Source organism: Telopea speciosissima, chromosome 7 (genome assembly GCF_018873765.1).
Source record: "Telopea speciosissima isolate NSW1024214 ecotype Mountain lineage chromosome 7, Tspe_v1, whole genome shotgun sequence".
Taxonomy (NCBI): Eukaryota; Viridiplantae; Streptophyta; class Magnoliopsida; order Proteales; family Proteaceae; genus Telopea; species Telopea speciosissima.
Window position 1 is genome coordinate 51769864 of NC_057922.1, and position 13192 is coordinate 51783055.

General features: G+C 38.8%; 1 protein-coding gene across 3 annotated transcripts in view; it reads left to right on the top strand.

Moving 5' to 3' along the window:
* The first annotated feature begins 1346 nt into the window (after positions 1–1346).
* Positions 1347–13192, top strand: part of LOC122668973 (sister chromatid cohesion 1 protein 4-like) — a 42215-nt gene continuing 30369 nt past the window's right edge. Inside the window, exons 1-10 of one of the 3 annotated variants that reach the window (XM_043865578.1) lie at positions 1347–1529; positions 5779–6040; positions 7382–7479; positions 7577–7626; positions 9548–9609; positions 9991–10595; positions 10698–11309; positions 11387–11785; positions 12009–12150; positions 12806–12942. In XM_043865578.1, coding sequence (XP_043721513.1) covers positions 1406–1529; positions 5779–6040; positions 7382–7479; positions 7577–7626; positions 9548–9609; positions 9991–10595; positions 10698–11309; positions 11387–11785; positions 12009–12150; positions 12806–12942 — 2491 coding nt within the window. In that variant the 5' untranslated portion in view covers positions 1347–1405. Of the gene's footprint in view, positions 1530–5778; positions 6041–7381; positions 7480–7576; positions 7627–9547; positions 9615–9990; positions 11310–11386; positions 11786–12008; positions 12151–12805; positions 12943–13192 lie in introns of those variants that run through there. The other 2 variants (XM_043865577.1, XM_043865579.1) reach the window with 2 other exon arrangements.

Below are 13192 nucleotides of genomic sequence, written 5' to 3' on the forward strand. Positions count from 1 at the left end.
TATGGCGCACAACGTTCCCAAATCTCTTCAATTGTTTCAACCAAAACGTTTTAAAAATGCAGAAACATGTCTGTTTCCTTGTTTCTCTAAATGGTGTTTTGGATGTTTGTTTTCCCGATTTATTTCATTGACACATAAAAACATACCGGTGAATCCAAACGTAATATTCTATTTTTCTATGCTACTAGTAGGGGTGTCAATGGGCCGGTTTCGATTCGGGTTTTTTGGTTTCGGTGTGACTTTTATAGAAATCGAAACCAAACCATTAAGAAATGTTCGATTTCAATGCGGTTTGGTTTCGTGTCGATTTTGATTTATAGTAACGGGTTGATATCGGTTTGGATTCGGTTTGGTACCGATTTTATATAACTAGTAAGGTCCGATTAGTGCTAATTTTTCTTCTCTTTCTCTTTTAAGTACATAAAATATTTCAAATACAATGCATCTTTGTATCCTATGTCCTATGGCCTATGGATACAATTGGTTGGGTAATCACTAACAAAGGATATGAGATAAAATGAGAAACTATCACAACACATTTAGGGGGCAATGGGGCATTAGGCATTTATTGATTTACTTATTTATCGGGTTAGGTCGGTTCGGTTTGGGTTCGGGCTACCGGTGCACCATCTGGCTAGCCCAAACCAAACCAAACCGTTTGCCTCTCTGGATCCACAAACCGAACCTGAACCATTAAGAGTTCGGTCCGGTGTGGTCCGGGCTCGTTCGGGCCGATTTCATCAGTTCGGGTTGGGTATTGACACCCCTAGCATAAAAAAACACAAAAAACATGAAATAGAAACGTTACCAAACACGACCCAAAAGATATTTCTGATTCAGGAACACTATTTTGGAGCAGAAACGGTCTTATGCACATCCGTAGCTTCTATTACAAGTCGATAAAGCTTCTATTACAAGTCGATAGCGTATGGACCCTCTCCCGAAAAACATTGAATTTCATTTCAACAAGAACGAAAAAAACAGCTCCGTTGCATTATTTCGAGTCTCTCTCTTCCTGATCTCAACTCGGTGCAGTTTCTTCGAAACCCTAATTCTGTGTCTGCAATTCCAATTCGAGCTCCTATGCTTCTAGACTCCTTTGAATTTCACAGCTTCTTGAGCAATATTAGGGTTTTTACTCGCCGACTACTTTGGGAGTCCGTCAACGGGTCTGTTGAAGCTTCAGAGCTCCAGTGTTTGAACTTTCTGTATTGATAGAATTGTTGAGTTTGGAGTCTTTTCGAGGTTGTACTGTTTCGTTTTTGATGTAGGGTGCTTCGCCATCAGTAGGATTTGGAGTTTGTTAAAAAGTTCCGACCTTTGAAGCTTTGGTTCTCGACATTTTCGTGGGGCCTTGAAGTGGTGGATGGATTGGTTTTTAGGGTTTCAGTGAGGTGTGAGGAAGATGTTTTATTCGCAGTTTATATTGGCCAAGAAAGGGCCACTTGGAACCATATGGATTGCGGCACATTTGGAGAGGAAACTTCGGAAGAATCAGGTGGCTGATACTGATATTGGCGTCTCAGTAGGTTGGTATCCTTTGTGATTTAATATTTTGGCTTTCCTGAGTTTGGTTTTTGTCCCACTCCTAAGATTTGAGAAGTTTTGTGAAATTATCAGTTTTACTTTCTCCCTCTCTCTCTATTGCAATGGGGGTAAACAGACACTACATTTGCTTAAATAAACTAGAGAAGTTTCTTTAGGAACTAGTGATATAAATTGGAGCCAAATATATTCTAAAATTGTCTTACAGGATCTGGCAATTTGATAGTATTAAATCCGAACTGGCTTTAACTTTGTTTTCATGAAATTTATTTGCTTATGCAACCCTATAGGTTTGTTGTTGGTGTATGTATTTTTTTTTGTGTCCACCAAATATCTTAACAAAACCTGAATTAGAGTGTAATGTTTTTTCTTTGGCTGGGTTCTTTTAGTTAAACTCAACAACTTGTACTTATCAATTTTTTTCCCCTTCAATTCAAGATGGGATTGTATTTCACACTGCCCATCCTATCTTATTCCAAAGTTAAAAACTAATGGGTGAAAGTATGAAAGAAGTCCTGGAAATTATCAGTGATGGGGACTGTGAGGAAAGTAGCTGCAGAATACAAAAGTGAACTTCTGAGATGCACTACAACGTTAGGTTCGGATCTTTGTTATATTCCACTAAAGTAAGCCTTATGCTTGCTATTTGAGGTGCCACATGGAAGGGCGATGTGGCATTTCTGACTGTTGGATATCTGTGGAGACAAGCATACGCCCCCAACGTATTGGCATATACTCCTGTGCTTTCAGCTGTCCATGTTGTCATGCACCCTTCCATTGTTTTGTATTTTCAAAACTATATTTTGCTACTTGGCCAATTCCATTTGTGATACAACATGACATTTGGCGTGGGAACCTTGGGCAGATATTGGCCCTCCCAGTAAAACCATTAGGCAGGTAGTTGGGAACAATTTTACCCAAATTAATATCTTAAATCTTGTAAAGATCCTTTGGGAATTAGAGAAGGTGATGAATAAGTTTTTTCACTAAAGAAGGTTGGATGAGTTGGACATCAAGTATAGAAAGATGGTTGCCTGATCTATGAAGCTCTTCCAACTAAATTGCTTTGTTAGTTTAGTGAGGGGTCTGGCATATGGTTATACTGTTATAGTAGCAAAAAATGTGGTGGGTTTTGATGGGTAGTTAAGAAATGTAGTTCTGATTTAGTTGATAAACCCACACTAATAACAGAATCGATACAGAGATAAAATTCCAGAAATAGGAGAAAACATATAGAACCAAATCAAATAATCAAATCAGGCTGAAAGCCTGGTTGAATTCTCCTTTTAGAGGGTATGAACCTTGCTGAAAATCACAGCTTATTCCAATGGCTTGGTGCCTGGATCTGAAATTATGGAGGATTCCTAGTGGCACTAGGAAAGGGGTAAATCTATCAAACTAGAACTCAGATTAATGATCAGATTACATAATTATAAAACCTAGTTGAAACTTGATTTGAGATGTCAAAACAAGATGAAACAGCTCAGTATATGATAGATTTTGACTTCAGCATTCAACCAACAAAATCCAATTCTATTCGAAGTTGGACTGTAACAAATAGCCAACAGAATCAGGTTATGAAAACAGATTCTGAAAGAGGGCAATATCGATTGAAGATTTAGGAAATCAGAGTTTAATTCAGAGTTGTAAATCACCTTCAAAATCAGCAGTCCTAGTGAGGATAGGACTGAATATCACAAGAACTAGAACTGAACAGAATTTCAGAGATTATATGGACAGAACAGTACCTTGATGACTAAAATAAGAAAAAAAAAACAATGGCACTTGGGCTTCCCACCACAAGGTGTTAACTAGATTCACACCAATCACACCTTGATTATCATAAGGAAGAATATCCTGAATCACCACAGAACAGAAGGCAAAAGCCAAATTTTATTCATTAAATTCGTGTACAATGCTAGTCCCACTTACAAACTTATATAGAAGACTCAAAAGCAGACTCAACCACTAAGAAGGAAAGGCCTAACCCAATCCTTAACTAATAAGGTAACCTAAATTGAATAGGAAACTAGAATAATGAAGGAAACTACCTCAAAACAGGACTAGGCATATAGAATCCTAATCTAGCCTATATAGAACTTAATAACAATTAAAATAAAGAAATAAAGACATTTAATAATACCATATGCCTAGACTCAACCCATATTATAGGCCCATTAAAGTGGTCCATTACAATGAAAACACATAAGATCAAAGGCCGAACACATACATAACCCAACCCAAAGCTTAGTTCCAATTAATAACCCATTTAGGTGATTTAACTGCATCAATTCTCCCCGGCTTGAACAAACTCGACCCTGAGTTTTGCAAAGTCAAGGAATCAACTTTATGTGGTGAAAATCCATCTTCAAACTGTGATAGAACTTTGATAGCTAGTGGATGCTAAGAATGTAGTCTTCAAGGCGTGGAGCTTTCTCTTTAAAGAACGTTGGTGGCATAACAAATTTTGTGTGCTCTACCTCTAAATCAATATCAACTGTGAATGTCATATTCATAGAGTCCTCAACTTTGGTAGCCTTTTCATCGTGAACTTGAGGCACAAGCTCTACCTCTTGAATAACAACGTCATGAATGTCGACGATTTCTTGTGGAATGCTCTCAACCATTGCCTCATATTCCAATTTTTCAGATTTGTTGACTTTGATCTCTTCAACATAGAGTTCTTCAATAGAATCTTCTACCTATTGATCTTCCGCATTTGAAGCTTCAAGCACAATCTCTTCTTTTTTATCATCATAGTTCATTGTGATCACTTCAACTTTATTTTCAACTTCAGGCTCGTTTTCTTTGAATGCTTCCTTCGTGTCTTCCTTTGATGGTGCAAAACTGTGCTTTAACAATATTGGTGTCAGACTTTCGATATTCTCCAATTTGCGAATTGAACTTTATATATGGCTACTTAAGTTCTCTTCAGCTTTCAACGCCTTTTGTTGGTTCTCTTGTTGAATGGGGAGCTTTCTTTGGATATGCTTTGGTAGGTACTTTTCCTTCAGGTCTTCTTTCATCTCCTCCCACGTAGTGGGTGCTCTGCCACGAGTCTTAAGCTTCCTTTCATAGGTTCTCCACCATTCACGTGCTGCACCAAACAATTTGTTCGAGTCAATTTCATCTTAGAGTTTGAACCAGTCAAAATAATCATCCAAGGTTGCTAACTAGTCATGGAATATTGTGGATCATGTTTCCCATTGTACTCCTTCAGTTCGAGCTTGACCTTCTGTTTGTCATCAAGCACCATTGGGGTACACCATTACCACCATTACAATATGCTCGTTTGTGGCCTTCAAAAGTTGCTTAGGGTGTGAACCCTCTGTGGACCTACATCCATGAACCTTTGAGCATGGTTGTTAGCTGTGACAAAACCTGATCTTAACAACCAGGAACTGTGTAGGGAGAGAAAAGAGCCATGGTTAGATTAGATAGTCTAACTGTAGGCAGCAACTCTTATTTATGTAGTTGGTTAAAATAATTAGAAATAGAAAAATAAAAGACTTCTAACTCTATCTAAACTTTGCAATAAATATAAACACCACCATGACTAGAATTCTGACACGCCCCCTCAAGCTGGAGCATATAGATCCTAGGCTCCTGCTTGGAACAACAAGGACAAACATAACCAGCAGAACCCAACTTGATCAGATAACCATTTGTAAAAACCAGTAGTCAGCAACATCACCTTCCAGTCACAACACAGTCATAAGCACATCAACCATCATCACAACAATAAAAAAGAACTCTGGTCCCTCTTACAAACTTATATAGAAGACTCAACAACAGACTCAAACACTAAAAAGGAAAGGCCCAACCCAATCCTTAATTAATAAGGTAACCTAAATTGACTAGGAAACTAAATAATGAAGGAAACTAACTCAAAACAGTATTGGACTTGCAGAATCCTAATCCAGCCTAATTAAAACACTTAATAACAATTAAAGCAAAGAGATAAAGACACTTAACTAATCCCATATGCCTAGCCTCTACCCTGCTATAGGCCCAATAAAATGGCCCATTACAATGAGAACACATTGGATCAAAGGCCCAACATACACAAATCTTTGTTTTTTTCAGACTCTTTCATTTTTTTTCTTAGTTCCTTATAGTTGTTTACTTGTTTTTGACTTGCACTGAAGTCCATATTGTGTTATTTCTCTTTTGCTGTTGAAATGAATTCCTTATTGATTTCTTTGACTCTCAATTGATGTCCATCTATTGCAGACTCAATTCTTTTCCCTGAAGTACCAATTGCACTTCGGCTATCTAGTCATCTTCTGCTTGGGGTGGTGAGGATATATTCCCGAAAGGTGAATTATCTTTTCCATGATTGCAGCGAGGCTTTGCTTAAGATAAAGCAAGCTTTTCGCTCCACTGCGGTTGATCTGCCACCGGAAGAATCTACTGCACCCTATCACTCCATTACCTTGCCAGAGACTTTTGATCTTGATGATTTCGAGCTACCAGACAGTGCACTTTTTCAGGGGTTGGTTTCTAAATGTTTAATCTACTCTTTATTGTAATGGAATCCAGTGATTGCAGAATCTGCCATTGAAGGGTCCCATCAAGAATATTCTTCTATATGAAAAATTATCTCCTTGTGATGGTTGCAAAACTATGCATTGCTTTTAAAACCGGGTCAGGGTCAAACTGAAAAAGGGCCTTCTGATTTTATAGTGGTTTTTGGGAGAAAGCTAGGAAAAAGCCAGGAAAAAACATGAACCAGGAAAGAAGGCAGTTCTTTTTTTTGTTTTTTTCCTGGTTTGACAGCTGGCTTGGTTTGGTTTTAAAATTGAGCCTACTTACTTATTTTGGGACTATTCGTCTGATATTTTAAAATTTCATTTAATGCTATAGATTTATGATTACCAACCATCATTTGAGTGGGTTGGATTATAGATGACCGTCAAAGTGGAATCCATTTAATGGTGATTCTTTCCTCTCGCTGACTTTTTTTTGGTTAGACTACAGCAATAGGTGACATATTAATGGCGTCCAACCCAAAAGCCCGAGCTTATGGGTGGTGAGGGCCTTCCAAGGTCATAAGCCAAACTGCCGTACACTACCCGACTGATGAGGGACAACTCCCCTCCCATTCCTGGCCATGGAGCGCATTCACTGCATCAACTCCCCCCAGCTTTGGGCCATTAGCCCCCACATTACCGGTGCACGGACAACCTGCTTTGATACCACTTAATGGCGTCCAACCCAAAAGCCTGAGCTTGTGGGTGGAGAGGCCCTTCCAAGGTCATAAGCCAAACTGCCGCACACTACCCACCCGATGTAGGACTAAACTCCCCTCCCATTCCTGTCCATGGAGTGCATTCACGGCATCACATATGTTCTGTGTTATGTAATCATAAGGAGGGTATTCTTCCTTTTTAATTTAGCATTTACATTATGCTTATGCTGAAACAGGAAACAATGGCCAATGAGATAGAAGTAATGAATTATAAATAGAGTTCAGGTTTGAATTCCATAAATAATATAGATGGGATTCTCTACAATGATAGAGAAATGAAAGACTTCCGTATGATTTTTATTTTTTCTATATGATACTACTTGAATCATATTTTACCTAATTGACATTTAAAAAAAAGTTGGGTGAATTTTATATTTAAATTCACTCGTTGAATGCTGGATGAGTAAAGGATTGGATTGGATTGGATTCGGTCGGATGGTACCAACGAAATCGAATGCATACTCCTGTATCTTATTGAATTAACCAATCAACTTGCTATCGGACATTTAATTTATTTTTTATTTTTGATATTCTTCATTTCTAATCAGAATCAACATTACTTAGCTGTATCTCTCATGCATGCAGTAACTATGTTGACCATCATGTCAGTACGAGGGAGCAGATTACACTTCAAGATACCATGGATGGTGTGGTCTATTCCACTTCACAGTTTGGCTTGGATGGTTAGTATTTACTTTGGCATGGCACGACCTAGGATTTAGTGGATTAGACAATGTTGTTCACAGCACCTCACATTTTGCATTTTTTCTTTTTAATTAGAGCGATTTGGTGATGGTGATACTTCTCAGATTGGCTTAGATCTTGATGAGGTAATTCTATAGCTTTGATCTGTACCATAAATCATTGATCGTACACATTTTAGTTTTGCTTTAAATACACACATGTACACGTGTGTGGTTTCAAGGATCAGTCTCAGTTAATCTACCCGGTTTGTGATGGATTTCCCTGTCCATTGTTGAGATTGGATTATGTGATGTGGGTCATTTGTGACCCTTTTTTGTAGCAGGATCAGCTGATTTTAAAATGATTTCCTGGATCAAACTTGAACAATCCTTAAAACAATGATGTAACCCTATCCGTAAGGGTTTGCTGAGTTGCTGTGAACTATATAATACTTGCATTGAAATCTTTCTATGTTTATATAATATGGATTTGCTTATCCATACTGAGAGAGCTGTTAAGGCATGGATTTTGAAATATGTGCATGATGCATAGGGAGCATTTGCATGACTTGTTTGGTTCACCAGTGCTATGCATCATTCCTTGGTGAGCATGTATGCTAAAAGTTATCATCCTAGTTGATGAATGCTCACTTCTTTGAGATGCAAACTGTAGCTTCTCAGTGCTACAAATTTTTTTTTTTTTTAATTTATTGCTATCTACTGTTGGTTAGAGTTATAAACCAATCCAATGAAAATAATTTTTTTAGCTCTTGTCTGATTTTTCCTAACTAACAACAATTTTTAATTGTGACCTCGGACTGTAGGATATCTGTAGTTGGGCAGTTTAAGAAAGGCCACTAGTTGCCTGGCAATGATCTATGAAATCTCATTTGGATGTCCTTGGGGCGAATGTGTGACAGTACAGGAGGTGAAGTGAAAAACTTTATCATGAGCAGCCTGTGTCCAAAAAGGAGAAAATATGGATTTTAGTGTTGGGGCTCAGATTACAGAATTTCTTATTGCTTAAACATATTGTAGACGTCATTTGTACCTTGAAGCAACTGGTCAACTGATCCTGGTTGCCAGGCCGATACTTGGTCTCTTGGAGGTTACTACCAGTTTTAACTTTTAAGTGATAGCTGATTTAATAGTAGGAGTCAAATAGTCTTCTTTGGCTGCAGCTCAACTCAGCCCAGCCATACTCAATTTTAAGTGAGTCATGGAGTGGCTCATCACTTCTCTTTGGAACTAGGTGAGGCATTGAATTGTAAATTAACATGAAATGGACATAAATACATAGATCTTGTCCAATATATGTTTGTCATAACCCAAACATCAAGATGTGCAAGAAGATACTAGCATTAAGTATTTTCCTTATCACGGTTTGGCCAATGTATAATGCCCTCCACATTGTTAATAATTATGCTGAATCTGAAGCCGCTGAAATCATATTGAAGTATCTTTCCTTGTGGTGATGAGGTGGATGAGTAACCATTGATGATTTGTCCTTGGTTGCATTGTGAAGTTCTTTGTCAATACCTCTCACCACCCTTGCAACCACCTGTCAGTGTCCTGAAAATCTCTTCACACTCACTTTGATGATGCTGGATTCTAAGAAGTAATGTATGAGAGAAACTCTCTTATAAAGAGATGTCGGTATGACAATGGTGGTTTTATATGGATGTCAATTTAATTTCAGAAGTTGACTATAAGGGTTTGCAACCACTAAATGACAATCATGAGCAGTGTAGTAAAAGTAGAGCTCCCTATTAGTGCCATCTCCCTTTTATGCCTGTGTGTTGTCAGTAAAGTGAGGGTGGGCCGAAGTTTGGGCCGAAGTTTGTTTTTAGAAACCAGAGGGGATCTATGTCTTATATTTTCCTTTATACAATTGAAAGTATCATGTAATTATATACCTGTAGGGTTTTTTAGTTAGCCATTAATTGTGTATTTTGCTAAGCTGCAGATTTGGTTCATTGGATGGGTTTATAATTGAAGAACTGATTGATATATTTCTCTTATTTAATTACTTAACTATGGTTTCCATTGTTGGCTTGGTCAAAATCAGGACTTGTTTTTAGATAAGGCTATAGCGTCTCGGCATGCTGAAGATTTGTTGGCTACAGAAAAGTAATGTCTCTTTCCCTTTTCTAGTTTTGAATATCTACTCTGTTATTCAATTATCAGAGGGTGGGCTTCAGCGCAATGGTAAGGTTGCTCCATTGCGATCTAGTGGTTGCGGGTTCAAGTTGGGAAACAGCCTCTCCGCGAAGTGGGGGTAAGGCTGTGTACATTATGACCCTCCCCAGACCCCACAGTGGTGGGAGCCTTGTGCACTGGGTACCCCTTTATTCAATTATTTCGAGTTCTGATGGGAACTGTTCCTCTCATACTCATTTGGTATTTTCATTTCTTATGGATGACATGAATGGTTTCACTCTAGCATTAGCATAATGAATCAAAGGAGCATGGGTTACTTGTCTCATTTTTATTTGTCTTTTATACTTCCAGTGTGGATCCTCCTCAGCCATGTGGTGAACCCATGACACCATTCACTGGCATGGACATTGATGATGATGAGAATTATGCCGAGAGGACAGCTGGAATTCCAGAAGTCATATTGCCTGATTGTAGTGGCAAACAGATTGGTTCAAATGCCCAAGAGCTGAAGATGGATGATGAATCTGCTATTCATAGTGATCGAATTGAAACTCCAGATCTAAATGCTGAGGGCTTTCGATACGAACAGATTGAAGGCCGGTGTACAAATCCTACAACAGATTTGGTTGACTATACTGTGTCTCCATCTACCACGGCATTAGCGGAAAATGCAATCCTGGCCAATGTTGAAGTGGATCCTAACCAGATGGCTTCATCATTTCAGCCTGAAGATTGCAATTCAATTAATTTGGTGGTGACAGGGAAACTGGGTGATTCTTTTAAAGAACCAGATGTCAATATTGGAAATGCAAACAATGCATTGGAGTGTTCTTTGCATAATGGTGAGAATCCTGGGGCTGATGTCCTTTGCATGCCCGTTGGGGAAAATGAGTCTCTTATGGGTGGTGTGCAGGCCATCCATGTAAAACAAGGAAATTCTACACCTGTTGCAGGAAGTATGGATCTAGTAACTTCAGATATTTCTCGTTGTGTGTCCTCACCTACTTCAGTTCTAGGTGAACAACCTAAACCTGTTTCTCCTGTTTTGGAAAGTTCAGACAGAATTGCAGCTGTGGTGGATGGTCAGGAAGGGATTATAAGTAATAATGGGTTGGCTGTTTCCATTGCTGTTCAAAAACATTCTGAAGATATGGCCACACAGACAATTGCTGTTGACACAACTGCAGCATTTCCTGCTTGTTCTCATGAAGCTCTCATGTTGGAGGAAGCCTGTGGTGGACCATCTTGTATTAATGGCAGTGTTTCATACAAGGAGACCTCTGAGCCAGAAGATTTCAAGAGGGGGAAACTTGTTGGGGATTGTGCTGAATCATGTTCCTGTAGCCATGAATTGCAGTCCAGCGCTGATTTTCTGTCAGGATCAGCAGGTAGACATGAGCTTGGTCAAGTTGAAGATAATGCTTCTGCACAGCCACAAGATTCCAATATTGTGAATGCATGTGGTTCCAGTGAAAAATCTCATGCTTGCAGCCATGTACTACGACCATGCAGTTTCCACTCTAACCAACCTGGTGTATCATCTCTCCCAGATGGTAGTTTAGTAGAAATAATCCCTGATGTATCCTCCAAAGGAGATGGGATGTGCTTAACCAAGACATCGGAAAGGGAGGAGATGGCACAGGCTTCTACACTTTCAGCTGATATGCAAGGTCTGAAAAGCTACAAATATTATATTGCTTGATAATTTCACTGCAATTTGTTGTTTATACATGTTATTACTTTCCAGGTGAAGGGTGTAACCTAGGCTTTGAGGCAAATGTAGCTACAGAACCATTTCGGCCTGAAGAAGTTCAGGCACTTGGCAAGGCAGATGAGCATCCTGATGGTGTCATCCTGGGAGACACTCAATTGCAAACTTCCAATTTTTCAACCAGTTCTGACTTGCCTGCTCCTGAAACATTGCTTTCAGCCCCTGCAGGGGCTGAATTACCTGCTGATGTAATGATTGAACTAATTTCAGATAAAACAGAAGTAAGTGGGGATGGGTCCAAAATCCTTTCTGGTAAAAGGCGTCGTTCAATGGAAAGTACACCAGTTCTACATTCAGCTGAGCTTTCTGGGTTGCCTCAATCAAGAAATTTGGATTCTATTCCGGATGATAATGATTTATTGTCATCCATTTTAGGTATGAGATTGGTTCTTGGGCTAGAAGTTGAGAAATCATTTTGTTTAATGAATTTTATTATTATTATTGTTGTTGTTGTTGTTAGTTGTAGTAGTTGTTGCTTTTATAATTATTTTTATTGTTTTGCTTTCTGTTGATGATGCTATTAACTAGTATCTGCCACTGGAATATCATGCATTTGTGATCAAGGCCTTGACTTTAGCTGAACTTACTTGTGCTTCAGTTGGAAGAAGAACGTTAGCTTTGAAAGTGAGACCTACTCCGCCACCTGAAGGACCATCTTCAAAACGCCCCCGAATGGCTGTCCGTGCCCATGCCCCCAAGAGGAAGGTGCTTGTGGATGATACCATGGTCTTGCATGGCGAGTATGTTCCACATCTTTCTTGATCATTTCATAAAGTGTTTCTCAGTTACTATGCTCTCACATTTTTCCTAGTTTCCTTTTGAGCTTTAGCTTAGCCTTATCGCAGCTGCTTGGGGTCAACTCTACATGCTCTGTTGGACCATTTACTTCATAACTTCAACTCTAGCCATTGCAGCCTTTCCTTTAAGACCTTCAAGATGCAACATATAATTCTTTACTTGTGTTCTTTGGCCTATCCCATTGTTTATAGTGATTGTTTCTCTTACCTATGAATTCTTGATGGAATGGTGTGCTTCATGCTTTCCTATGGCATGTAACTGCCTAGTGCCTACTAGTGAAGCTGGGCAATTCTTATGTTGGACTGTTTATCGTGTAAGGTAAAGTGCAAAAAACTGTACATCTTCAATCTTGCCTACCCAATGTGTTGTTTCTGTTTTGATTCTGCTATTGAATGGTCTCCTCTAAGGCAGTCCAAAAATATTGGGAGTTGCATGCAGAAGATGAATTCTGTCCCCTTTGTTTACTCAAGTGTATTCTGTTTTCTTGCTGCACTTGGTTTCTGAAAGTTGAATTAAAATGGATTTGGAATAGAGGTTGTTTATTATCAACACCCATATATTTGCATGTTGATTCCTTTGTCTTTTTTTCTTAAATAGTACAATACGACAGCAATTGACAAATACTGAGGACATACGCCGAATACAAAGGAAAGCTCCTTGTACCCGTCCTGAAATTTGGATGATTCAGAAGCAATTGTTTGAAGATGAAATCTTCAATGAACCCATTTTCACTGGTGAGTTCGTCATCTTGAGTATTATTTCTTAAGATTATTCATAGTTTGAGTACTAATGCATCCTTTTGTCCTGCATTGGGGAATACAGCTCTTGGTTGATCACAATATTGATCCATTTTTTTTCACATGGTAAAATTGTGTGTGAGGATTAATTCTGTACATTTTGGTGACACATAAAATAATGGGTACCTTCTGTACAAAAGGGGGAAAAAAAGATGGGTACTAACCTTTGTGACCTTCTCCCCCAAGA